Source organism: Perognathus longimembris, chromosome 14 (genome assembly GCF_023159225.1).
Source record: "Perognathus longimembris pacificus isolate PPM17 chromosome 14, ASM2315922v1, whole genome shotgun sequence".
Taxonomy (NCBI): Eukaryota; Metazoa; Chordata; class Mammalia; order Rodentia; family Heteromyidae; genus Perognathus; species Perognathus longimembris.
The window spans coordinates 41,254,574-41,281,441 of record NC_063174.1 but is presented as its reverse complement, the minus strand read 5'-3'; the positions used below and the strand labels follow the sequence as shown (position 1 = coordinate 41,281,441).

Here is a 26,868-nt window from a genome sequence, read left to right as displayed (position 1 = left end):
ATAGAGCTCAGGCCCTGAGTTCAAGCCCCAGGAATGGCAAAAAAAAAAAAAAAAAATAAAGAAAAAAGAAAGACGGAAAATACAGCCTTCCCTCCTTGTTTTAGTCTTTATCCCAACCTGATGCTGCCTACCTCCTTGCCACAATTGTCTTGACCCCAGAGGGAAGAAGTGAGGGATTCTGGTTTCCTGCAGAAATGGCATTGCTCAGCTTGTCTTCTGGCTGTTGACTTTACAGAGGCCTTCAGAGAGATCTGCCCTGCTGGGCATGGCTATACCTACTCAAGCTCAGACATTCGCCTGTCCATGAGGAAAGCTGAGGAGGAGGAACTGACCAGACCCTCCAGGGAGCAAGCACAGAAGAGCAGTGGACCTCTGCCCAGGCCAGCTGAGAAACAGCCACTCCGGGAAGCCATCGATACCTGGCTTGAGGCTGACAAGGGTATCTAAGCTGGGGGAGATAGCTGAAGGATTCCCCTCTCCCCTAAGGTTGGAGCACCTCACATGTGTATCCTGGGTCCTTTGGGTTCCCTCTCTGCAGCATAGGAAAGGGAGCTTGGAGCAGTCCTGGAAACCTCTCATGACTTGACATGACAAGAAGACCTCTCTCTCTTTCCGTCTCCTGTATGGAGTCAGGAGGTGTCCACATCCCAACGGTGGCTTGAGGAGTTGGGAGAGGTCAGCTCTACCCAGTGGATCAGGCCTCTCCATTCCTAAACAGATCTGCAGCTTCTAGGGCTGATGCTTGTTGCAAGGCCTGTAGATCTGGCAGATGGATGCTGGGAATCTGTAAGCTTTTGGTTATCTTCCCTGGCATTAAGATCAAGGCAATAGCTCCAGTCCAGCTACCTTAAACCCAGGATGTGTGGGCCAAAAAGAGTTTGTATTTGAGCTCCCTGGCAGGTGCTCTGGAAAACTGTGAGATCATATCCAGGTCACCAAGTGCAGGAGGCCAGAAACAACTTAGGACCAGACAAAATAGGTGATCACTCCTGAAATCTGGGTCAGAGCAGTGAGGATGGAATCCCAGTTGTTGTGAACATTGACACTGGCCAAGCCAAGGGCAATTTCTTAACACTGTCCCTCAGCCCATGATCCAGGGCAGAGACCATGACCCAAGTGGCTGAGGAATGTGAGGGAAGGAGGTGGCTATGCAAGGAGATGTGTTACAGTACCAGTAGGAAAGATTGTCCCAAAGGGGGGGGGGGCACCCTTATCACTAGAGACCTTGAAGGAAAGCAGTGAGCAGTGAGTTGAGTTACTTTCAGTCCCTCTAGCCCTGCTCCTGCAGGGGGGTTGGGTGGGGGGCTGGTCCCAACAATATGATACTAGGCAAAGACAGAAAGAGTAGAGCTGTCTGATACTCACCCTGTTGGAGGTGAGACTGTGATGCGGTCAGGCCATGAGTGGAGGGCAAGCCACTGCCTCTCTGCTTCAAGTTCATGCTCTCCCCTTTGTCTTCTCAGGTGACTCTCAGGATGGCCAGGTGAGCGAGTTCTACCATTAAGAATCTGGGCAAGAGTAACTAGGGCCTCAGGATGGAATGTATGTTGGATTTTACTGGGAGAGATGATAAGGAGGAAAAGATAGTTTGATCCAAAGACCTCATTTGGCCCTTAATGAACTGAGAACAATAGCCTTGATTAAGGTACAGCCATTGGGATATCATCCTCCCATCAGGACAATCAGGTCCTTCTGGAACGAAGAGAGACCGAGCCATTAGTTCAGACTGTCACTCAAATTTGAATGCTATGCATGAAGCCTAGAGCTGGTTCCAGTTCATTTTGGATCCAGCATGTTCTGAGCTGGTTTAACATGTGCCTTAAGGTCTCCTCTCAGTGGCTCATGGGGAAGTAGAGGCACAGCTATGAATAGCCTCACATGATTTCACTGAGAAAGGGACATCTGTCTCTTCTGCAGCTGTGATGAGAGACCCTGGGTGTGATATCCCAACTTCAGTCTACCAGCCCTGTAGCCCTGTATGCTCTGGTTAACATCTAGACCATCTCTCACTCTGTTACAAGGAGCACATAGCCTTGGTACCATACATGCTAATGTCCCACATGTGTCCAACATGCACCTGGCACAGAAGACCATGGGTGTCAGGTGCCTAACAGAATGCCCGGCATTCAGAACTTACTAATAATATCTGGAATGAATGGAAAGTGAATGAGAGGGGGACAAGATGCCTAGAGGTAGAGTGAATGCGGCGGGGAGGAAATATGCCATAGGAAGAGCCCAGAGTGACCTTCTTCCATTTCTGTTCAGGTAACAACTGGTGTTACCCCCCTAGCTGCCTGGGTTCCAGGTGAGTCTCTCTTAGCAGCTCCCAGGTGGGGAGAAAATAAGGGAGGAAAGAGAGACCATAATTTAATAGCAGAGTTACTGTATGTGAGCTAGTCAGTGGGGTTCACAACAGAGGCAGTTGGTGTGGCATGTGAACTCTGTTCTGGGCACTGTAAACCCCTAAAGGTTTGTGAGGTTACTGAGAGACCCTGTGTTGCTATGGATAGGAATGTTCCTAACCACTGAACTCTTCTGAGTCTCATGGTACCACTCAGCATGCATGTCAACCCAGAGGCACCACCAGCTGAAGTGAAGGTTTGGTTAGGTTTTGCACCACTCTTTCCTCCAGGGGCATGATCTTACCTCTTGAAACCTGAGCTTGCCTCTCAGATGCCAGGAGACTGACCTTAGCATCCTCTGCCCATGGCATGGATGAAGTACCTCCCCTGCTATCTCCCAAGGGGATAAGCTGTTATTTGGGGCAGAGTTCTGTCAACTGGAAGATGTGTTGCACACAGAAGGAAAGAGGTGCTGGAGTGGGAATCAGGAGACCAGGGCTATGGTTGTGCCTCCAGCAAGCTGGTTGGCCTTAGACAAGCGGTCTTTCTGCCTACCTCCAAACCTTCTTTTCCTATGAGAGGAAACAGGGGATGCCTTCTCTGCCTCTGTGGGGTCGGGTCCAGTTCCAGAAGAGGAGTCATGAAGGGGACCCACCAGGCACTTCCACTCCCCCCTCACTCTTGGGAGTCTAAACAATGAGGAGGAAAGAAAGGCCACTGCCAGCCTAGAGGTGTGGCCCCACCTGTCCTTTTTCTGCCCCCTGCAGAGGATGCCATCAGAAGACCCACACCACCATTGCCTGGACAAGGCATTTCAGGAACTCAGGAAGAAGAGCAAGTGACCCCCTCCACTGATGTGCTGGTGACCTTGGGTCCCCCAGGTAGCTGTGTACCACACTCTGTACAGGGGCTGTTCAGAGCCAACTTGCCTCTCCAAGTAGAGTCTCTGGCTGACTTGGTCCAGGCTCAGTAGCCCCAGATCATGATGACCCAGGCCTACCTAGTAAAAACAGGAACCTTGCTTGGAGTGATTGCCAAGCCCAGAAAGGGGAAAGGTGATGCTTTGGGGAGGGTCTTACTCAGTGGCCACCAGGAAGCCAGGGATCTTCCAGGGGTACTTGGGGACCCCTCTTGAGGGATGTGGAGTGGAAGCAGAGCTCTTTCAGACTGCTTCCCCTGAGTCAGCCAGACAAAGCCGGGCAGTGACAGCCTCCTGTTCACAGGGAGGGTTGTTCTCGGGAAAGAACACAGTTCTCTTACCCAAGGTTGTTTAAGTGCCTGAAAGTCTATATTCCATTCCCTTTGGTCAACTACAAGGATGAGGACCGAGGGCGGGTGTGGAGGAGAGCCCTGGCAACCCACCCTACTCTGGAATGTGCTCTCCTCAAAGGCTCATTGTCTGAAGACTTGGTTCAAGAGAAGCAAAGCTGGCATTGTGACATTGTCGCAGCTGCTCTCTGTGCATATGAGTGCCCACCTACTGCCCCTGTCTAGGGGCTGCCTGTGCTTTTAGCCAGAGACCCAAGTCACCTTGAGCAGGAGGCAAGGGCGAAGTTCTGGAATTCCTCCAGAAAAGGGAGAAGCCCTGCAGCCTAGTGGAACATTCCAGAGAACAGGAAGTGGGATGGGGTTCTGGCTTTTCCATGGGGTCCCCACTAGCCTGTCCAGGGATGTCTGTCCCCTTGGTTCAGGAAGTATCCTTCCCAGCGAACAAGATGGTTGGGTGAGGGGGCTCAGATAGGGAGTGCTGAATCTCTTGACAGTTAAATGGGACTGCAGGAAGCCCCCATCCATGCAAACAGGCCAGCCTGTGCAGAGAATGTAGTCCATCTTATCAAATGTCATGAAACCCCTCCATGACCAACACAGGCTACTCACTTCCAGCCCATTCTGTTGGAGTTCCAGGATTCTCTCAGAATGGTAGGAGCGTAAGGGAGAACCCTGAGTATGTGGGCTCTAGGCTGAGACCTCAGGGTGGACACAGGCTGAAAGCATTATTCCTTTATTGGTTTGTTCGTGCAGTCTATTGTTCATTTATGCCTATTGAAAGTGTCAAGCACTTCTTTAGTCAAATCAGCTAGTCTCTGCCATCGTACACCTTACTCCCCAGATCGGTTTGACTGTCCAGGGAAGCTAGGCAAGAGCTGTCAGCTAAGCTCTATAGATGAGAGATGTATCCACATTCGGGGGGGAGAGTGAGGCGGAGGGAGGCCCTTGGCAGGAAATATGTGTCACTAGGAGTTACTAGGTTCCCATGAGGAGGATGAACTACCTACTGTGAGCTCCGTCCTGTGTCAGGCTCACCACCTCAACAGGTCCCATGGGTATTACAGAAGCTATGGTATACATGGATATAGGAGGGCCTGACAAAGGTGTAGACCCCTGTGGGTTTTCTGAAGCCCCTGAACCCCAGCTCCCATTCTCTCTGCACTCTGCTCTACTGCCTTTGTCCCTCTCCTCCCCTACATACTCTAACCTCTTCTTGCTCCCTCTACCATAGGCATTGATAGATGTACCACCAACATCTGTGGCCCTGGCACCTGTGAGAGCCTCCCAGATGGGTACAGATGTGTCTGCAGCCCTGGCTACCAACTGCACCCCAGCCAGGCCTTCTGCACAGGTAACTCATGTGGCATCCTGGCTTGCTTGCCTGGGTGAGGTAAGTGGCATAAGAGGCTGGGAGACTGAGCCAAGAAACCAGGCAGCAGAAGAGCACAGTCCCTGGGGACAAAGCTAACTTGACTTCCTGGAGAACATCCCTCTGTGATACACATCCAATGAGCTCCAAACTTGGGATGGGCACCCCTGCTAGCGCCAGGTAGCTCTCCGCTCAGAGATCAGCCCACTCCTCCAACTGACCATGTTGTTACCTGCAGAACAGACCAAGCTTCCTACAAGGCCCATCCCTGGAGGGGAGGTTTGGGGCCAAAATAAATCATCAAGGACAAACCTCATTCCTTTCCCATAATATTTTTGTGCAGAAGAGAAATATTCACTGTGCTCTTGAAGGAGGGATGACATGATCACAGGACCCCTGAGGGAAGAGGACAAGGGGCAGGGAGGAGGAGTTGTTAGTCATCTGGGGCCTCGAGTGCCTGAGTGGGTGCCATCTGCCCACTCTGTGGCTTTCATCTTTAAGACTTTCATCTTCCTACGGAACTCCTCTGTTCTTTCACCCTTTCCATACCACATAGCAGCATCCCCTAGGATGGGCAGCTTACTGGCAGGTGTCTATTGAAAGAAAGGCATGCTGGCCTCCCTGACCTCTCTTCCTGCTTCCCTCTGGTCAGATGACAATGAGTGTCTGAGGGATCCCTGCAGAGGAAGAGGGCGCTGTGTCAATAGTGTGGGCTCCTACTCCTGTATCTGCTATCCTGGATATACATTGGCCACCTCAGGGACCATGCAGGAGTGCCAAGGTAAGCCAAGCCCACCCTGGCCCAGGGGTGGGCACAAGAGAGTATGTCTTGGCCCGATCCCACAGAGGAACCAGGTGTTCACAGCCTCCAGGCCCAGTGCTGCAGTCTGAGGCATATAGAAAGCCATAGGAAGAGAAACAGGGGTCTGGCCTGGACCTGAGAGGAAGCTGACCCCACACAGAGCTCACAAGGAAGGACAGGAACACACAAGGCAACAGTATTTTCAAAGGCCTCTAAGGAATTGCAACTAGAGCCAAGAAGAGATTAGAGAACTTGACTGGTGATGGAGCCCAAACGTCATGTTTTCAAACCCTTAAGTGACAAGGAACTGTTTTCCTTACAGGGAAGGAGGGTGACCCATAAAGATGTAGAGCTGGGGCTCCTGGCTGGCGGTGAGCAGGCATGCCTGTGAGAGCTCAGATCCCCAGATGCTTCACAGACATTTACAAGCTTTGAACTTCCCTTAGAATTCCTGGCCCCCTGCTAGGGGACCTTTGATACACATGCATCTAACTGGCAGAGCATTCCTCATACATTTTTTATGAATTAATTCACAAAGAACATAAGGAATGCTTTCAGAACACTGCCCGGTGACTCATAAGCAGTTGAGAAGCCTTTACCTTGAAAATGTGTTGCTGGCTCTGACCTGGACAGCCTCACGCTCTTCACAGACATGCCCCTCCCAGAGTGGCCAGAGGAGCTGTGTGTCTTCCCATGGCCAGGATCCCATGGGGTCTGATTGTTAAAGATCTGGTCTGCAGAATCCAAAGCTATCCTGTCATTCGATTATGAAGAGTAGAGAGCTAGGGGCTGGGGATATGGCCTAGTGGCAAGAGTGCTTGCCTCGTATACATGAAGCCCTGGGTTCGATTCCCCAGCACCACATATACAGAAAATGGCCAGAAGTGGCGCTGTGGCTCAAGTGGCAGAGTGCTAGCCTTGAGCAAGAAGAAGCCAGAGACAGTGCTCAGGCCCTGAGTCCAAGACCCAGGACTGGCCAAAAAAAAAAAAAAAGAGTAGAGAGCTAGAGGAGACAATGTACCCTATGTAATGGGAGAGTGGAAGACTGTGTATACCGTTCAATGAGCACTCAAACATTGAGGTGATAGGTACTATGCTTATAATCTGTGGATAGTGAGATGGATGTGTGTGATAGAAGGATGGAGTGGTGTGGGGTCCAGATGAGAAAACCACCGGCTCCCTCTGAAGGAAGGAATTTGGAAAAGTTTTCTTAAGGGCATTCTTGAGCTAGGGTAGAATAATAGGTACCATCCAATGAGTACTTTTTATGTGCCAGCACTGTCCTAAGCACCTTATTTGTGTCAGTACTACAGTTCTCCTTTAGCTTTCTCTGCTCACTGTACCACTTGACCACACATCCACTTCTGGCTTTTTGCTGGTTAATTGGAGCTAGGAGTCTCACAGACTTTACTGCCTGGCTTTGAACTGGTATCCTATGATCTCAATCTCTGAGCCACTAACGCCTAGCTTAAGCACTTTATTATATAAAGTTCATTTTTCCAATCCACACACTTGTCATTTAGTAAATGGAGGCCCAGAAAAGTAAGTTGAAATATTCAGGGCTTCCCACCTTGTTGTAGCAGAACTGGAAATAGAACAAAGTCATTGTAGCTCCAAAGCATGGTTTACTTCCAATAGTGCACTCCCTTCCACACAGAGTTAGACCATCATGGGGCGTGAAAGGGAATGGAGGGAGCAGAAAGTATTCCAGGAAAAGAAAACCATTTTTGTAGTGACTGCAGTTGTGAACAGGCCTGGCAAGCCCTAGCAATAATGGTGAAGTCAGTGTGAATGGAGTGTGAGGTCCATGGAGGAAGTCACAGGAGTTGTGTTCAGTTTGGGAAGTATCTTAAGTGCAAGGCTGAAGTACTTGGATGTCACCTCTGGGGCAGTGGCAGCGGGCAGACTTTGTAAGGGGCGGTGATTTGCTCAGCTGGCTGTCAGGGAGGTGAGTCAGGCAGTGTTACTCAGAGCAGTCTGGCAGACCAGGGCAAGAGGCTTCTCCAGGCTTCTGCAGCCTGGACAGAAGTATTTTGGACCAAAGTTATTGCCAGTTGAAGATCCAGGCTAGAGAACTGACCCAGGACAAACCTGAGCCACTACTGGGAATGGCACTGTCAGGATTGGCCCAGACAAGTTTGGCTCTGTGCCAACCTGGGTGTCCAGATGTCATTGCCAGTCCCAACAGCTGGGGAAGGGGAGGAGCTTGAGGTCACCTGAAGTGCTTCTCCCAGTGGGGCTTGGCTGCCACTTGAAGAGTCCTTATCCAGCACAGTATCAGCTTCCTAAATCTCAAAAGTCTTAAAAAGTGATGTCTCATTATTCCATTGATTTAATAGTGATTTATATGAATTAATTATATACAATTATCAATTTATATAATTACTAGACAAATTTAAGTTAATATAAGCAATATAAACTATTGAAATATCAAGCACTTAAATGTCATTTTAAGTTATTAAGTTGCTAAGTAACTTAAACAGCTAAGCTACTTTATATTACTAGTAAGTGTTAGCATCTCTTATATGTTGGAATTCACATTTCCTCATCTTTAAATTGTTTCTATCTTGTTCAGTTTTCTGAGGGTGGTTATTTTTTCTTGTGCCTTTTAAAAAAATACCTTGTAAATTTGATTTGCCTCTTCCCATTTTGTCCATTGACCTTATTCTCATGTCCTTCTTTGAACAAAAGTCCTTAATTATTATTATTTTTATTTATTTTATTATTATTATTTTTTTTTTTTGCCATTCCTGGGGCCTGGACTCAGGGCCTGGGCACTGTCCCTGTCTTCCTTTTGCTCAAGTCTAGCACTCTACCACTTGAGCCACAGCGCCCACTTCTGGACTTTTACTGAGTATGTGGTGCTGAGGAATCAGACCTAGGGCTTCATACATGTAGGCAAGCACTCTACCACTAAGCCACATTCCCAGCCCCAAAGTCCTTAATTTTGATACTAGAAATTCACCTTGTTTGTCTTAGTTTTAATGCTTTGTGGATTTTACTTAAGAAATCTTTCCCTGGGCTGGGGATATAGCCTAGTGGCAAGAGTGCCTGCCTCGGATACACGAGGCCCTAGGTTCAATTCCCCAGCACCACATATACAGAAAACGGCCAGAAGCGGCGCTGTGGCTCAGGTGGCAGAGTGCTAGCCTTGAGCGGGAAGAAGCCAGGGACAGTGCTCAGGCCCTGAGTCCAAGGCCCAGGACTGGCCAAAAAAAAAAAAAAAGAAAAGAAATCTTTCCCTTTCCTTGAGTCACAAAAATATTCACCTACTCTTTGTCTCCGCCTTTTATGGGATACACTAATCCATCTGGGGTCCATCTTTACATGGTTATTAAAAACTTGGGTGAGGGGGCTGGGGATATGGCCTAGTGGCAAAAGAGCTTACCTCGTATACATGAGGCCCTGGGTTCGATTCCACAGCACCACATATACAGAAAATGGCCAGAAGTGGCGCTGTGGCTCAAGTGGCAGAGTGCTAGCCTTGAGCAAAAGGAAGCCAGGGACGGTGCTCAGGCCCTAAGTCCAAGGCCCCAGGACTGGCCAAAAAAAAAAAAACAAAAAAAAAACTTGGGTGCAGGGAGGTGTTTCCCATTTCCCTTTTCCTTGGTAGAGTCAGTTCTCCCAGCACCATCTATCAGAATGCAGTCCTGGGTCCACCCACTTAGAGGTTCTATATCAGGTTCCCACATACCGTAGACACATTTGGACTCCCTTTTTCTTTCCATTGGCATCAGAACTTTTCAAAGTGAAGACAACTACTAAAATGGCCTGCAGAGTTGTTGCAGTGTGAGTAACCTGGACCTTCCCTGTACTGAGTGAGGGTCAAGATTTCCAGCCAGGTGCATGTGACACCTGTGCCAGCAACTCCACTGTGCTGGAGTTTTAGGAAGGACTCTGCCCATACACAAATGCTTATCACTCAGCTCCTTCAGGAAGCACTCACTGGGTTCTGTGCTAAGAAGAACTGAGACTAGTAAGGCAGGTTCTCAGGTTAGGGAGAAGTAAGCGAGTCAGTGAACAGTCATGCTTACAGCTGGGTCTGAAGGGAACCCTGGGGAGCATGTGAGCTGCAAGGATGACACCAACCTCGCCGATAGATGAGTAGAAGATGGTCAAACTGGCACATAGAAGGGATTCCAGGCCAGCGTATAGCACAGGCAGAGGCTCAGAGGCAGGTCCTCTGTGGCCAAGGCTAGGAGGTGTAGGGGATCCAGGAAACAAGGTAAGACAAGTGGACAGGGGCCAGGTCATAAAAATCTTGCATGCCAGGCTGAGGAGCTTGGATTCTGCAGGGTCAGTTTAATGCCAGAATAACAATAGCTTGCATTTCTTCATTGCTTACTACTGCTAGGCAGGCATTGTGCTAAGTTCTTCTCATAATCTTCATAAGGACTCTGTAGTGTTCCCAGTACTGGGAAAAGGCCAAAATGAGGCCTCCATGAATTTGATGGTGGAGGTATGAAATAGGGAAGTGGCTACAAGGATCTAGAGCTCCTGCTTGAGTTTTTTTGTTGGTTTTTGTTGTTGTTGTTGTTTTGCCAGTCCTGGGGCTTGGCTCAAGGCTAGCACTCTACCACTTGAGCCATAGCGCCACTTCTGGCTTTTTCTATATATGTGGTGCTGAGGAATTGAACCCAGAGCTCCATGTATAAGAGGCAAGCACTAGGCCATATTCCCAACCCATCCTGCTTGAAATTGTAATAGGAATCTGCTAGTTATCAATGTGAGGAAAGACATGCCCAGCAGAGACATGTGCAAACAAACACTTGAAGGTTATACCAATGGAAGATGGCTGCACTAAGGTTATATTGAAGCCAGTGCAAATTAGCAATGCAGCTAAGCTGAGGCCAGGCTTGTGCAGTAGAAGTTAAAGGCATTAGGGTGCCCTGGCAGAAGCCTGAGCAGAGTATGATCAAGGCGGGGTTCTAGAGCCATCATAGGACACCAGTATGCTTTGGACAATGACATAAAGCACACTTGCAGATCTCTGGGTACTGATCTTTCTCTCTCTGGCTGTTTGATTTTTACCAACTCCTAAGGAGATCCTTAAAAGAACCTTAGGAGTAACCCAATGCCACTAAACTAAGGAGGAGAAGTGGGTAGAGACTGTGTTGGCCTCTTCAGATAATGTCCTATGGACTGCAGTCACCTGACTATATGGCCAGCCTTCACATCTGGATGAGGAGGTAGCTATAAGGACCTCCTTGGAACCTCAAAATATTCTCCCCTGGAAGAAAAGGACTCAGGGATAACCAAGATCTGATCAGTCTCAGACTTGGCCTAGGAATCTTTCTAGCCTGCCATAGCTACAGTAAGTAGGTCCTCCTTGTGTGGGCCTTAGCACTCGGTCTTGCTTTGGGCTTCTGAAAAAGATGTGTTAGGACCCCCTTCAGGATGGAGTTTCATTCAGAACTGTCCAATGCGTTTCCAGATATAGATGAGTGTGAGCAGCCAGACGTGTGCAGTGGGGGTCGATGCAGCAACACCGAGGGCTCATACCACTGCGAGTGTGATCAGGGCTACATCATGGTCAGGAAAGGACACTGCCAAGGTAAGAGTGGGGATAAGGAGCCAGACTGCTACCCTACACACTGCCTACTCCCAACTTCCCTTCTAGCTTGTTGTCACTGCGTCTCTTGGTACTGAGCCCACTCCTATGGACAGAGACATGACTTCAAACTCCTGAGCATTTCCATCCTCTTGGTGATAATTTGGCATCCTGTCTTAACTTTTAACATGCAAGCTCAAACCTATAGGACACTCCAAAAACATTCCTTCAGTATATTTCTGCCCCTTTACTCTGAAAAATACCCTTTCCTTGTGTGGCAGAGGAAGGAATCTTAAACTAGGCCTGGATTTTCTGCAACCTCCAAGGTTCCCCTGGTCAGGACTTATCTGGTTACAGAGGGTCCTAGAGGAAAGGACTGAGCTCTGTTCCTTTGTTTAGAAGTGCTCTTTCTTCCCAATCTGATAGCCATGGAAGCAAGGTCCAGTGTTCCAGGAGGCCTTAGCCAATGGGGAAAGGTGGGTGCAGAGACAGGACAGACAAATGTCTTTACTCTCAGTGTGTCACCTTTTCTCAATGCTACCATCTTAATGGCCCCCAACTGTTAAAAGTTAGGCCTATAGATGACTAAAGCTGGAAGCCACTCCCCTTGTCCTCATTAGGTCCTTATTGTCTGGACAATTTTTATATTTTTAAGAGTAACTTTTATTATTGTTACTATAAGGGTAATGTATAGAGGAGTTGCAGTTTTTTTGTTTTTTTTTTCCAGTCGTGGGCCTTGAACTCAGGGCCTGAGCACTGTCCCTGGCTTCTTTTTGCTCAAGGCTAGCACTCTGCCACTTGGGCCACAGCGCCACTTCTGGCTGTCTTCTATATATGTGGTACTAGGGACTCGAACCCAGGGCTTTATGTATACGAGGCAAGCACTCTTGCCACTAGGCCATATTCCCAGCCCCCTCATTAGGTCCTTAGAGACAAGACAGCCTGGTCTTTTTCTAGGAGACTGCAGAATGAAGACATACATACACATATTCACCTTGCCACCAACTCAGTGGGTACCTACTGTGTTCCAGCGCACTATGCTAAATATTTGGTAGATAACTTCATGTAAGCAATACCACAATATTATGGATTTGACATCAGAATTTATTTTTTAAAGAAAGGGAAAGAAAATACCAGAACATTAAAATTTTCAGATTTATACTAACTTGTTAATGTCAAGGGCACAGGCTCTGGTGCAGACAGGCCTGGGTTTGGCTCTTGTTTCATGTCTGGAATTAGAAATCGTCATGCCCATCTCAGAATCTTTAGTGATGAGGACTGGATAAACAAACCTATCCATAGTGCCCAGCATTACATAACTCTGGACATAACATCATGTCAGAGAGCATTGTCCTTTCCCATGCCCAGATTCCTCACATACCCAGCGCCTTCCTTTGGATCTTCTCTCTCCCGTTGGAGGGAAGATTCTAGACATGCACTTCATCTGGGAGGTTAGGCTGAGTTCCTAGCCCTGGCAGACACACCAAGACTGTTGAAAGAATGATGTCGTCTGTACACTTCTCCAGGTTTCCATCAGTAACCACAGACCCATCACCCAGAAGCCTAGTCAATTTCCTCTCTCTCTTTCTTCTTTCTCCAATGAAGAAACCACTCTCTCTGCTGAAACCTGAAGTCTCTGGTGAGAGGATAAGTGGTCTGGACAGCAGCCCATGTAGCAGTCTCAATGGCATTTCCGTCAGACCACGACTCTGGGTTCTCATGAACAAGGAGCAAATTCTGCACACTGCCAGAGCCTTCACTGTCCCCACCCATACATATCCAAGGCCCCTGAGCTTCTGGCTTCTGTCTGAAGTTCTTAGCTACCCAAGCCCATGATCTCACAAGGAAGAGAGGAACATCTTCTATTCAGAGGCTAACTGACCCCTGGCAGAGGAACTTCAGGACACTCCCAGTAGAGGGACAGTAGAATGGTAAGCTGAGCTGATCATCAGCCTGTTTCCATGGAAACCTAAGGGTCTCTTTTGTAGCCTTAAACCAAGAGGATAATTGGGGAAGTTTGAGGCACATTTCCCCATTCTTTGGTGACCAAACATATGCTGAGTGCCAGCTGTGTACTAGCCATGGGCTAGGAATACAGAAATAAATAAGACTGTTCCTGCCACCAACTACTATATTGAAACTAACCAAACAATAGCCTTAGGTTAAAATTCAGACTCTCAGCTAGGCACAGAACCTCCACCCAGGTACTAAGAACAGCTTCAGGATATTTGGTAATAGAATCTTCTCTGTCTAGAATCTTTGTCTGGGTCCTTGATAAGCATGGCTTATGACTCCTACATTGCCAGATCCCTGCGAGAAAGAGGTTCAAAGACTGTTCAGGGTTTTGTTTCTTTTTTTTTTTCCAGAATAGACTTGATTCAGTTTCTGGTTATCCTCAAAATCTTGCACCCTTGAAACAGGGATCAGTTATCATTCCCAATGGTTTTGCCCATCCTCCAGGTATCTTTGGGACCAACAGGCCATAGTGCTGATGCTGTATGCTGGGTGGCTAAAATTGGAGGTCCTGGATCCTTCATTCTCTTCATTTCTGTCTCATCCTCTCTATCTTATCTTTACAGAGACCTTTAGAATAGTCTGATCTGTGTCACCACAACCCAGCTAGGGGGCTGTGGTTGTTCTGTTTCCAGATATGAGCCTTATGTCAAGTGTCTCTAACATGACCTAGAAATTGTGGGCATCCTTTGCAGATACTCATCTATTCTGAATAACCATCACCTTCTTGCTATGTCTTCCTCTTCTAGACTCTCAGGGTCAAGCTTGTAGCTTGAGAAGTCCCAGCCCTATGTTCCTTGACTTCTATAGACCAAGCAATCTCTCCTTTGCTTCGCTCTCCCTCCTGTGCCCCTCTTCCCCTATCTGTCTGGTTCAGCCAGTGCCAGGCTAGATTCACCTTCCCTGGTGTGGGGATGCTAAGCTTACTCCCTTATCAGTGCTCCCCTTTTCACCCTCTCCCCTGGGCGCCCGACCAAGGTGGAGCGAAGGGACACGGGCAAGCCTAAGATGCACGTGGCCGAACGAGATCCCCTTTTCCTCCCTCCTTACCCACCAAGGAAGCCAGGCGCACACGGATCTCAGAGACGCTTTGGAGAGCAATCTGGTTTATTCAGGAGGGGCTTACGGTAATATAGTGATGATGACAAAGATTGAGCAGGAGCTAGCGACAGGCTGGCGAGCTTGTCCATCCAAAAGCAGCTCCCAAGGACCTCCCTCATGGGCTAACGTCACTTCCCATAGTACCGCCCTCTGGCGGTGCTCGCTGGCGCAAGGTGGGCGATGGTCTCAAAGCTACCCCTTCTGGTTCTGGACCCAGAAGGAGATAGGTGTGGCTCACTTCCACACTGCCCCAGGGCTGGGGGAAGGACGGCATCTCTGGAGCGCTCTCATCTCCCTTCCCCCAAGGCCAAGCTGAATCCCCAACAAGCCAGCCTCATCCTGTCTGTCTGATGTCCCTAGGCCTCTTGGCCAGAGGCAAGGTCTGACACCCCTCCAGTGTCAGCCTCAAGACAGGTTTGTGTCAAAACTGGGAGCTTGGCCTTCGTCCTTGTTTCCTGGGGCAAGGATAGTTCATTTTGCCTTCATAGTCCCTGGGTTATCTACTCTGTGGCCTAAGGTAAAAGTCCAGCTGGTTGCAGTGCCAAGCACATCCAACTCCAGTAATGATCACAGTTAATAAAAGATTAGGCATTCACCAAGGGAGATGCAAAGGCCTAGCCCAGACAGTCCAACTCACCAAACAGAGCTCTGACCTCCCACCACTAACCACATCCTACCCTACCCACCCGGGAAGTCAACCAGTCTCATTTTTAAGTTCTTCCATTTCTCTTTTGTCCAGTGGGTGGGAGGTAAAGTTAGGAACACAGGGCAATTCTCATTTTTTCCTACATTTTTGTTTATGCAAAAACTGACATCTTTCTCCCCAACCCCCACCCTAAGGGCAGGGTAAAAAAATTGCTATGTCACAGAGCTCCGGAATGACTAAGGAGCGGTTGTTGTTTTACAGATATCAATGAATGCCGTCACCCTGCTACCTGCCCTGAAGGGAGATGTGTCAACTCCCCTGGCTCCTACACTTGCCTGCCCTGTGAAAATGGCTACCGGGGCCAGAATGGGAACTGTATAGGTGAGGGCTGCTTGCCAAAGCACTGAGAGGGCTATTCAGCCTTGGGACTGCCGGCTGAGCCCACACAGGGAGAGACAGAGGCGGCCAGAGGGAAGTGGCTTGCAGGTTATTGTCCTCTGTGATCCAGCTAGGTTCCCAGATGACACTGGGTATGACATGGGTGTGGTTCACTTAGAGGGCTCTGCCCTCTGAATCAGCCAGGGTGGGAGCCATTCTGTAACTACAGCCCAAGTTTCCAGAAGCTTCAATGGCTGGCTCCTATGGAGTGGGGTGAGAAGCCTGAGGTCTTAAGCAGAGGCTGAGTGGTAGGAAGAGCTGGCAGCCAGGCCTTCTGCTCTTCTGCAGAACAGCACTGTCTAAACAGCGCCACTCACTGAACAGTAGTTATGTTTCTCACTCCAGAGAAGGCTGTGGGTTAGCAGAAGGAGGAGCAGTTCTTCCCCTCAGCCCCCGCAGGAAGAAGGGCCCAGGATCCAGATGCCAGGAGGGGCTGTGCTTTGAATAGATGCATTGAGACTCTGAAGAGGGCAGATGATTCCCAGGCCCTCGAGACTGCCACAGCCACCCATGCACGGCCTGGCCTTTCTCTGCACTGAGTGCTCACCTGTTGAAGCTGGTTGTAGGGCTGGAAACATGGTTTGGTGGCAGGTAGGAGACTAGAATCAGACCCACAATGAGGGGACACAAGGGCCTTGGACACCTTGGTCCAAGTGCCTTTGAATGGACTAAACCAGTCCTAAGACTGAAGGACCTGCCTCCTCCCCTCCTTTTTTTTTTTTTAAAGGATATATACAGTGTGCTCAGTATTACTACACAGGAATGAGGGGAGCTCATAATGAACATGGCTCATATCCTCCCCAGACTGAGCTACAACCCTTCTAAAGGGTGATTCCCCAGCCTTATCATTGTTGCTCTAAGTCTGCCTTGAAGGGCTGCATGAGGGAAAGGAGGCCAGGACATATTGGATTTCTCTTTACAGACGTGAACGAGTGTCTGACCCCTGGGGTCTGTGCCCATGGAAGGTGCATCAACCTGGAAGGTTCCTTTAGATGTTCTTGTGAGCTGGGCTATGAGATCACTCCAGATGAGAAGGGCTGCCAAGGTACAGAGATGCTGAAGCAGTCTTCCTCCACAGGCCAGGCCAGCGTATGGCACCCTACCCGCTTCACACAACCCACATCCAACCCTGGTCACGCATCCCTTCCCATGCTGACCCAGCACAGCCCTACCAAGACTTTGCACTTCCCCCTCCTCACCCACCTGTCAGTCTCTTGCTGTTGTGCCATGCCAGCCTGGCAGAGTCCTACACAGAACTCACTGGCTGATTTCAGATGTGGACGAGTGTGCCAGCCGGGCCTCGTGTCCCATGGGCCTCTGCCTCAACACTGAAGGGTCCTTTACCTGCATGGTCTGTGAGAGTGGGTACTGGATAAATGAAGACGGCACTGCCTGTGAAGGTAACCTCAGGGAGCAGGGGAAGAGGAGACAGAATACAGGACTTCTGGGGTCCCAAAGAACACCAGTTCCCCCACACACACCCCGCCAGCCTTGGGCTACTCCCAAGGAGCTCCAGGATATGCTACAGGGCCCTAAAAGGACACTTGGCCCCAAAGAGAGTTTCTGGTTCCATAATCTCCAAGCTTAGAGGTAAGGACAGGAAGAACAGGAGGTCCCAGGGTCAAGAGGGGAACTGGAGGTAGAGGTACTCAGAGTTTTCTGAAGGGAGGAGATATATGCATAGAAGACCTATAGCCAGAATCTATTCCTCCTATTGGCTCAGGATGTCATCAAAGCTCAGATGGGGGGTGGGGCTGGAGTTACTGTGAGGGCCTCTTTAGGTGGGATAGCCCTCCTCGGTCCCTGGCTATGTCTCTTTCTGCCCAGACTTGGATGAGTGTGCCTTCCCTGGAGTCTGCCCCAAAGGAGTGTGCATTAACACCGTGGGCTCCTTCTCCTGCAAGGACTGTGACAGGGGCTACCAGCCCAGCCCCCTAAGCCACAGCTGTGAAGGTAAGAGCACTCCCTAGTGTGGGAGCAGGAAGAAACAAGGACTCCTCTGTCTACTAGGATGGCCAGCTAGCTGGACACCTATTCTCACCCTTCCTGAACCAAAGTCAGAAAGAAAGGCAACTGAAGAATGACCTGGTAGGGAGAGGGGACAATGAACTTTAGGGTCATGGACTGTAAGGTGCATGTGGACTGTTTAGCATGTGGCTTCCTGGGCCTTCCTGTAGACTCACTGTGTGGATTCTGGAAGGGCCTTGGTATTACAAGCATGCCTCACAAGAATAGCCCTGAAGCCAGATGCTGGTGGCTGTCATCCTCACTACTCACAAGGCTGAGAGCTGAGGATTACAGTTCAAAGCCAACCCCAGGCAGAAAATTCTGTGACTCTTGTCTCCAATTAACCACCAGAAAAGCAGAAGTGGTGCTGTGGCTCAAAGTAATAGAGCACTGGCCTTGAGCAAAAGAGCTCAGAGACAGCACCCAGGCCCTGAGTTCAAGCTACACTACTGACAATACTAATACTAATAGCCCTGGAACTATTCTAGCCTATAGCAGACTGCCTGTAGGCAACTTTATCAAGTTTCAGCTGGGCACCATAGTTTATGCCTACAGTCCCAGCACACAGGACGCTGAGGCAGGAGGATGGTGAATTGGAGCCCAGTCTGGGCTACAGAATAAGACAAGTGTTACAAAAGAGCTTTTGTTATCATCTCAGGCTCATTGTATCTGCTTCCTTGGTTTCTTTCCCAGTTCTCAGTGAAACTGGATCCCTTCCAGCCAGCATAGGGACATAAGTCTCTAGCTATAGACCAGGGTTGCTGGGCGATGCAGGCCATGGAGAGCAGGGCAAAATGAAAGGAGCCATCATCATCCTGCTCCCTGGAGCTCCCTTGCCAGCTTCTCCCAGCTGTGTTGCTCTATACGGAAAAGATGGCGCCATGGGCCTCCTCCCTTGGAAGCTGCCACTAGCTGCCTCCCTCCTTGTATGGTCCTGCAGATGTGGACGAGTGTAAAGACTCCCTGGGCACCTGCCTGGGAGGTGAATGCAAGAACACACCAGGCTCCTACCAGTGCCTCTGTCCCCCAGGCTTCCATCTGGCCAATGGCACCATATGTGAGGGTGAGTGGTCCAAGTCTCCCCACCATGGCCCTGGGGAGGTAGGGACAGCCAGGAGACACTCTGCCTTCTTGCCCCTGCAGATGTGGATGAGTGTGTGGGGGAGGAATACTGTGCCCCTCATGGAGAATGCCTCAACAGCCACGGCTCCTTCTTCTGTCTCTGTGCACCTGGCTTTGCCAGCACAGAGCAGGGCACCAGCTGCCAGGGTAAGTGACCAGCGTGGCCATGTCTAGGCACCCAAAGCAGAACACTAGAGGCTATGTCTAGAGTGGACTCCATTTGTATGCCAGTGCTGACATTAAACAAAATGCTCATGGTGCCACTAGGAAAAAGAAGGTGGGAGGGCAGGAATGACTTGAGGGAGTCTCGGAGAAACTCAGAGCCCTTCAGCAGGACCTGAGGTGTCTGTGCAGGATGCATCCTCTCCAAGCCTTCTCGAGGTCACCCTTGTCCCCCAGACAGCGTGGGCCCACCCCACAGGACGGCCTCTGGCTTCCGGCTAGACTCTTCCTTCAGATTGTCCAGCCCTTTCCTCCTCCAGGTCCCACTCTCTGCCCTCCTTTGAGCTACTTGGGTTTCAGAGGAAACTGCACAGGCCTCTGACAGCGAAGGACCCAGGGCTGGCTGTGCTGACAGGCATCTCTGTCCTAGATGTGGATGAGTGTGCAGCCGCAGACCCCTGTCTGGGAGGACACTGTGTCAACACCGAGGGCTCCTTCAACTGTCTGTGTCAGACTGGCTTCCGGCCTGCCCCAGAAAGTGGGGAGTGTGTGGGTAAGCCCTCCGGGGGGGAGGGGGGTGTACAGGGCTCTGCTCCATATCTGTCTACTTCCACCTCTGTCTAGCCTCGGCTCCCTAAAATGAGGAACTGTAGCTTCCTGGGAAACAGGGCTTTCATAAATTAATCATCCAAAGGAGAGACAATCTATTCATTGAGCCTCTGCTGGCCCAGGGACCATCCAAGGCTGAAAAAATAAAGACAACTATGTCCTTTGTACTAGCACAACACACAATCTAGTTTTGAAGGCCAATTTGACTCAATATATATTAAACACAGTGTATGTTCAATATCTGTTTATGTGTGTGTATGCTGGTACTGCAGCTTGAATTCAGAGCCTGGGCACTAACCCTTACAGGTTTGTTTTTTTCTTTCTCTCGTCTAAGGCTCTACCACTTGAGCCCCAGCTCTACTCCTGCCTTTTTAGTGGTTAATTAGAGATACAAGTCTCACAGACTTTGAACCATGATTATAGGCTCGAGTTACTGGTGCCCAGCTACATTGTGCCCTTTTTTCTGGGACAGACAGTTATTGACAATCTTCAAACTGAACACAGGAGACAGATTTGCAGATAAGTCCTTGAGGGCTCATTTCATATAAATGCATTTCATATAAAGAAACAGTCATCTGCTGGTGGGAACAGGTGTGGTTCCCACCATAGGGCTAAGAGCTCAGTATTTCCTAAATAACACAGTTCCCTTGCTAGATACTCAGCCCTGCTGGGTCAGAGGAAACTGTCCTGAATTGGGGTGCTGGGGTTGAACTGAGCACAGTAATTTGGGACTAAAGACATGACCTTATAATGACAGCAAGATAGGGCTGAAATAGTGACCTACCTGCATCTGTCTCCTCTCCTTGGGGACAGATATTGATGAGTGTGGGGGCTACGGAGACTCGGTGTGTGGGACCTGGAAGTGTGAGAACAGCCCTGGCTCCTATCGCTGTGTTCCGGGCTGCCAGCCTGGCTTTTACATGGCCCCAACTGGAGACTGCATTGGTGAGTAGAAGGGAGGAGGAAGAGCTGTTTTGTCCTGGTTTTGAGCTAGAAATGGTTTTCTTCTGAGGACACTGTTTGTGTAATTGTTTGAAGTTTGCATATTTTCCATATAGCAAACTTAAGAAAAATTGAAGAGGAATATAACTATTTGAACGTTCTTGTCCTGTGTTGAAGTTGCTTTTTGACTGGTTTTGACTAGTAAATAAGTATTTGCAGCCAATCGGGAGATCATACACACTCTCTTCCCCACAGACATAGATGAATGTGCCAATGACACTGTGTGTGGGAGCCACGGCTTCTGTGACAACACGGATGGCTCCTTCCGCTGCCTCTGTGATCAGGGCTTCGAGACCTCACCGTCAGGCTGGGACTGTGTTGGTAAGAAGTCTGTGGGCCATGATCTGGGATCCTCTCACCTCCTCCGATCCTGACTGTCCTCCACGGAAATCCTGTGGCCCAACTCCCAAAATGTTCCTAGTCACGTGGTTCCAAGATAGCCACCCCCACCCCCACCCTCCACCCCCGCACACCCCCACCCCCACCCCCTGCCCAAAGTAGGTAAGGAAGAGAAAGATTTCAACTCTCTACCTCTGCTAGGCTGAGTCATGGCAAAGTCCCACCAGCAGAGGGAGCAAGTACATGAAGGAAAGCACCCCACACACATCCACAACTCAGGGCTAAAGAGGCCCAATGTTTGGAGAATGTGCCTAGGGAAGAACTACTCTTTATCTACTTTCATGACCCTTTTCTTCAACTCTTCTCTTCTTTCCACAATCTTCTGTCCATTGGTGCTACCTGCAAAATCAAATCCACTTTTGCTTTTTCTACCAAGGCCTAGCTTGGTTCTCTTGGGGCAGGCGGACCTGCCTGGCTGGGATGCAGCGAGAGGCAGGGCCTATGGATGAGCTGCCTCTTTTCTGTTCACAAGCCTGTCCTCACTCCTGGCAGATGTGAACGAGTGTGAGCTCATGCTGGCTGTGTGTGGGGCTGCGCTCTGTGAGAATGTGGAGGGCTCCTTCCTGTGCCTCTGTACCAGTGACCTAGAGGAGTATGATGCACAAGAAGGCCACTGCCGTCCTCGGGTGGCTGGAGGTGAGACCTGAGAAACTCCCACAACCCTCTCCCCTCCTGATGATGCTTACAAAAGGCAGCCAGCCAGTGAGAGCTGACTGGGCCAGGGACTAGATTCAGGTTAGGAAAGGAATGTGGGGGACTGAGGAGTCTGAGCCAGGACACAGTGGGCTTGCATCAGGCCAGGCAGTGTCCAAGTTGTAGGGCTATGACAGCCCAGAGAGGCCCAGGAAGCTCCAATGCTGACCTAAGAGCCCCAGAGACTTTAGACTGAATCTTAGAGGAAACTTAAATCCATCTGAGGCCTAGTTACATCTTCAGAGTAAGGGAGGACTGTATCTGTTCTGCCGCAGAGAGGTAGGCTCAGTCTCTCATCCCAGGCTTGACCATGCATCAGCTGCTTCACTGACTTGGGAAAAGGCAAGGGGAGGACCTTGCAAGGAACAAGGAAGTAGAGGGGGGGAGGCTGGGGGCCCTGTGAAGCAGAGGGACACCTATATCGCCTATCAGGGGTGAGGGCAGCCCACAGGAGAGGAAGGGAAGTGATATACTAGGGAAGGAAGGGGCTTGGCATCAGAGGCATTAGGGTTAATAGTGTCTCCAGAGTCAATTTCTCCATTTGTAGACGGGAAATGATAACAGCACTCATTGTAGAGATGCTGAGAATTCCAAGAGAGATGACACAGGAGGCGGCATTTTCACACTACAATCCTACATAAATGTTAAAGTTAAAAGATAAATTTAAGGGCTGAGTGCCTCTAAGGGCCATGAACAGAAGACAATAATCAGGGGCATTTATCATATACAGCTCAGAGCAACCCCGAGGCACCAACAGACCACCACACCCCAGGCTCCATCCGCATGGAATGCTACTCTGGGCACAATGGTGATGCACCCTGCTCCAGCATCCTGGGCCAGAACGCCACACAAGCTGAGTGCTGCTGCACTCAGGGCGCCAGGTGGGGAGATGCCTGTGATCTTTGCCCATCTGAGGACTCAGGTAAGGCCTCAAGGGCCCCAGATCCTCTTAAGAGTCAGCTCTGCAGTATGGCAATTTAAAAAGGTGGAAAGGATTAAGGCATGGTAGTGAATGCCTGTCATCTTAGAACTTGGGAGGCAGAGGCAAGAGGACTGAAAATCCAAGGCCCAGCCTGGGATATACAATGAGAATGTCTCAAAAAGAATAAACAAAACAGGCTGGGAATATGGCCTAGTGGTAGAGTGCTTGCCTCTTATACATGAAGCCCTGGGTTTGATTCCTCAGCACCATATATATAGAAAAAGCCAAAAGGGGCACTGTGGCTCAAATGGTAGAGTGCTAGCCTTGAGCAAAAAGAAGCCAGGGACAGTGCTCAGGCCCTGAGTTCAAGCCCCAGGACTGGCAAAAAAAAAAAGGAATAAATAAAATAAAATAAGAAAGCAAGAATGGGAGAAGGTACCGCCTTCCCTGTCTGAGCTAGGATGCCTTCCTATACAGTTGAATTCAGTGAACTCTGCCCCAGTGGTAAAGGCTACATTCCTGTGGAAGGAGCGTGGACATTTGGACAGACCATGTACACAGGTAACCTTGTTGACATCCTCCTCCCCAAACTCCATTTGCCAGTATGGGCCATGGACGAGTCCTCCAGTGGGGCCTTAGAAGCCCCGAATCCAGCCCTGCTCCCCCAGTGGCTTCTGTCTTTGCCCCAGAAGTGGCCCTGCAGAGTTTTAGCTGGAGTTCTGCTGGAACTTCTCCTGGAGTATCCTACACTCCATTTCCTGTTCCCTCAGGGTGCACCATAACTAACTATGGTACCCTCACCCCCCAACATGTGGGCACAGGGACAGAGTGAGGGTACTGTGCCTATTTCCTTGGTGCCATTTATCAAACCATTAACTTTGGGAGGCCCATGTTCCCACTGTGGCATTTCAGGTACTGAGTCTCTTCGTCCCTTATTCCTGAAGCTAGTCCCAGAAGTAGCTTTTCTTGAACACTAGCTATGTACTAAGTATTATTTTTACCACTTTATACATATTAGTGACTCTTAATCCTAAGGATAACTATAAGATGTTAAGTGGTATTATCTACATTTTTCGGTAGGAAACTAAGGCAAGGTAAACCTGAGTTATCTAACACATAGGACAGTCATGTTTGAGAGCCCTGGTCATAGGTACTTCCTGCCTCCTGCTGTTTTCCCCTTCCTCCTCACCTCATTCTGTCCTTCTGCAGATGCTGATGAGTGTGTGCTGTTTGGGCCTGCTCTCTGCCAGAATGGCCGGTGCCTCAACACAGTGCCTGGCTATATCTGCCTGTGTAATCCTGGTTACCACTACGATGCCTCCCATAGACAGTGTCAGGGTGAGGACACACAAAACCCCTCCCCTCCAACCTTGCCAGCCAGCCTCTCTCTTTCTGGGAATCTCTCTTTCTGGGGAGGATGCCCACTGCAGCAGACAGGTCTGAGGTGAGGGAAGCACTGGACCATCAGGGGTTATCCCCAAGAGGAGTCTTCCAGAATGGGCTAAATTGGGGAGGGGAAGTCTTCACAATCACTCACAGGTACAGTGCCTGTTTCCTTGGTGCCACTTACCAAGCCAAAACCTTCCAAGAACACTATGTGTGGACAGGCTACCTAGGCCCTAAGCCATCCCTTCCTGCCACCACAGATCACAATGAGTGCCAGGACATGACTTGTGAGAACGGTGAGTGTGTGAACACGGAGGGCTCCTTCCACTGCTTCTGTACTCCACCCCTCACCCTGGACCTCAGTGGACAGCGCTGCGTGAACACCTCCAGCAGCACAGGTGAGGGCCTAGGGCCTGGGCGACAGATGGCGTGGACTTATGCGAGGGCTCATATTCACTCTGACTTCTGCCACTAGAGGACCTCCCTGACCATGACATCCACATGGATATCTGCTGGAAACAAGTCACCAATGATGTGTGCAGCCAACCCCTGCACGGGCACCGCACCACCTACACAGAGTGCTGTTGCCAGGACGGCGAGGCCTGGAGCCAGCAGTGTGCCTTGTGCCCCCCTAGGAGCTCTGGTGAGGCACACCTGAAGGGTGGGGCCTGAATCCAAAAAGGGAGGTATCACCTTAGAAGGGAAAAGGGGAGCAGTCTTCTGTCCCTCTTGTTTGGGGACAAGGTGTGGGTTGCAAGTGCTACTAGGAATTCCAGAGGGCACCAGTCTGTACATGTTCCCTTTCTCCTGGGGAAGACGGCCAAGCAATTGTCCTGCCAGGTGTAACTCACAGGGGCTGAAGCCCAGATCCCTCTCTCCCTCCTCCCTGACAGACGTCTATGCTCAGCTGTGCAACGTGGCCCGGATTGAGGCGGAGCGGGAGGCTGGGGTCCACTTCCGGCCAGGCTATGAGTATGGCCCTGGCCCAGATGACCTGCACTACAGCCTGTATGGCCCAGAAGGGGCCCCCTTCTACAACTACCTGGGCCCTGAGGACACTGCTGCTGAGCCCCCTTTCCCCAATATGGTCAGCCAGCTGGGGGACACCACACCAGTCCTTGAGTCTCCTCTGCAGCCTTCTGAGCTCCAGCCCCACTACGTGGCCAGTCATCCAGGTATGTTGTTGCAGAACTTGGGAAGAGGTGGGCACTGAAGCCATGTTGCCAACAGGGTGAGCATGGGGAAGGGGAAAGATGACCAAGTCAGCCCAGTACAGTCACTCAGAACTAACTCCAAATGCCTAGCTCAGACTATACCCAGTCCTTGTGATAAACTAGCACAGGGACACAGACATACAGGACCCTGTCTCAACCTCACCAGTTCTTGTGGGAGTTGACCACAAGAGAGCAGAATGTTTGGTTGCAGGATGCTAGATAGTCTACTCTAAGAAAACCCAACATCCAAATTCTGTTACCTGAAACGTGAAATAAGGATTTACAGTGATTTCAAAAGCTCACTGTGGCCAGGCACCAGTGACTTATGCCTGTAATCCTAGCTACTCAGAAAGCTGAGATCTGAAGATCTGAGAAGCACAGTTCAAAGCCAGCCTGGGCAAGAAAGTCCATGAAAATCTTGTCTCCAATTAATCACCAAAAAATCAGAAGTGAGCTGTGCCTTCAGTAGTAAAGCACCAGCCTTGATGATAAAGGCTCAGGGAACCCCTACCCCCAGTTCATAAGTGGTGGTGACCCCAGGACTTAGGTCTTGGGTTCTCATGAGGAAATCAAGCATGGCACCCCTGACATGGACTCACCACCACCATTGGGGGCTGATTAAGACCAACCTGTCATGCTGATTGGTGTCTTTTTCTGGGGATGAGAGGGTGTTTAGAAAGAGAAGAAGATATAGTATTTCAGCAGGTACAAGCTTTGGTCAAATGAGGCCCCTCTGTTGCAACTCTCAACACCAAACCCCAAAACCATATAGAAATACTCATGGCCAGAAACCTGACATTATGGAAAATTATTTCATTAATCTCTCATTTAAAGTATAGCACTTGCAGGAAGGAAAGGTGTGGCTTAAGTAGGTAGAGTGCCAGCCTTGAGCAGAAAAGCCAAGCGAATGATGAGGTCTGGAATTCAATCCCCAGTATTGGCATGATAAACTAAGTATAGCACTTACTAGGCACAGTAGTACACACTTGTTATATATCCTAGCCCTCAGGAGACTTGAGGCAGGAGGATTCTGAGTTCAAGGAGAGTCAGGGCTACACAGTGAGACCCTGTCTCAAAAAATGAAAATGTAGGCCTGGAGGCATAGCTCAGCAGTAGAGTACCTGCATAGCAAGCAACAGGACCTGAGTTCAAATCCCAGTACCACCAAAATAAATAAAGAAAAATGTAGGTTCAACATCAGTATTTCAAAGGAGCTGTTACTTGATTTAATAGCCACACTTAAAATGTAACCGAACTTGTGGGCAGGGACAGGAGGGGAAACTGGAGGAAAGTAAAGGAAGGAGTAACATTGTCTAAAAAGAACTGTACTCATGCAGGGTGCCAGTGGCTGTAATCCTAGCTACTCAGTAGTCTGAGATCTGAAGATTGCAGTTCAAAGCCAGTCCAGGCCCCCCCAAAAAAAATCCCCATGAGATTTTTATCCCCAATTAACCACTCAAAAACCAAAAGTGGAGCTTTGGCTCAAAAAGCACTAGCCTTGAGCAAAAGAGCTCAGGGACAGCCCAGGCTCTGGGTTCAAGTCCTTCAACCGACAAAATAAAATAAAACAAAACAAATTTTAATGAAAGAATTATACTCATTACCTGACTTATAAAATGGTAACCCCTGGGCTGGGAATATGGCCTAGTGGCAAGAGTGCTTGCCTTCTATACATGAAGCTCTGGGTTCGATTCCCCAGCACCACATATATAGAAAATGGCCAGAAGTGGTGCTGTGGCTCAAGTGGCAGAGTGCTAGCCTTGACCAAAACGAAGTCAGGGACAGTGCTCAGGCCCTGAGTCCAAGGCCCAGGACTGGCAG

General features: G+C 49.7%; 1 protein-coding gene across 3 annotated transcripts in view; it reads left to right on the top strand.

The window, feature by feature from the left end:
• Positions 1 to 26,868, top strand: part of Ltbp2 (latent transforming growth factor beta binding protein 2) — a 95,705-nt gene that overhangs the window by 66,138 nt on the left and 2,699 nt on the right. For 2 of the 3 annotated variants that reach the window (XM_048362121.1, XM_048362120.1), the window contains exons 12-34: positions 236 to 439; positions 1,464 to 1,483; positions 2,266 to 2,305; positions 3,110 to 3,223; positions 4,843 to 4,962; positions 5,633 to 5,761; positions 11,217 to 11,336; positions 15,355 to 15,474; positions 16,454 to 16,576; positions 16,806 to 16,931; positions 17,359 to 17,484; positions 18,479 to 18,601; positions 18,682 to 18,807; positions 19,253 to 19,375; positions 20,245 to 20,376; positions 20,629 to 20,754; positions 21,325 to 21,468; positions 22,256 to 22,447; positions 22,925 to 23,008; positions 23,657 to 23,785; positions 24,094 to 24,231; positions 24,309 to 24,476; positions 24,727 to 25,008. In XM_048362121.1, the coding sequence (XP_048218078.1) occupies positions 236 to 439; positions 1,464 to 1,483; positions 2,266 to 2,305; positions 3,110 to 3,223; positions 4,843 to 4,962; positions 5,633 to 5,761; positions 11,217 to 11,336; positions 15,355 to 15,474; positions 16,454 to 16,576; positions 16,806 to 16,931; positions 17,359 to 17,484; positions 18,479 to 18,601; positions 18,682 to 18,807; positions 19,253 to 19,375; positions 20,245 to 20,376; positions 20,629 to 20,754; positions 21,325 to 21,468; positions 22,256 to 22,447; positions 22,925 to 23,008; positions 23,657 to 23,785; positions 24,094 to 24,231; positions 24,309 to 24,476; positions 24,727 to 25,008 (3,009 nt within the window). Of the gene's footprint in view, positions 1 to 235; positions 440 to 1,463; positions 1,484 to 2,265; positions 2,306 to 3,109; positions 3,224 to 4,842; positions 4,963 to 5,632; positions 5,762 to 11,216; positions 11,337 to 15,354; positions 15,475 to 16,453; positions 16,577 to 16,805; positions 16,932 to 17,358; positions 17,485 to 18,478; positions 18,602 to 18,681; positions 18,808 to 19,252; positions 19,376 to 20,244; positions 20,377 to 20,628; positions 20,755 to 21,324; positions 21,469 to 22,255; positions 22,448 to 22,924; positions 23,009 to 23,656; positions 23,786 to 24,093; positions 24,232 to 24,308; positions 24,477 to 24,726; positions 25,036 to 26,868 lie in introns of all 3 variants that reach the window. The other variant, XM_048362122.1, reaches the window with a different exon arrangement.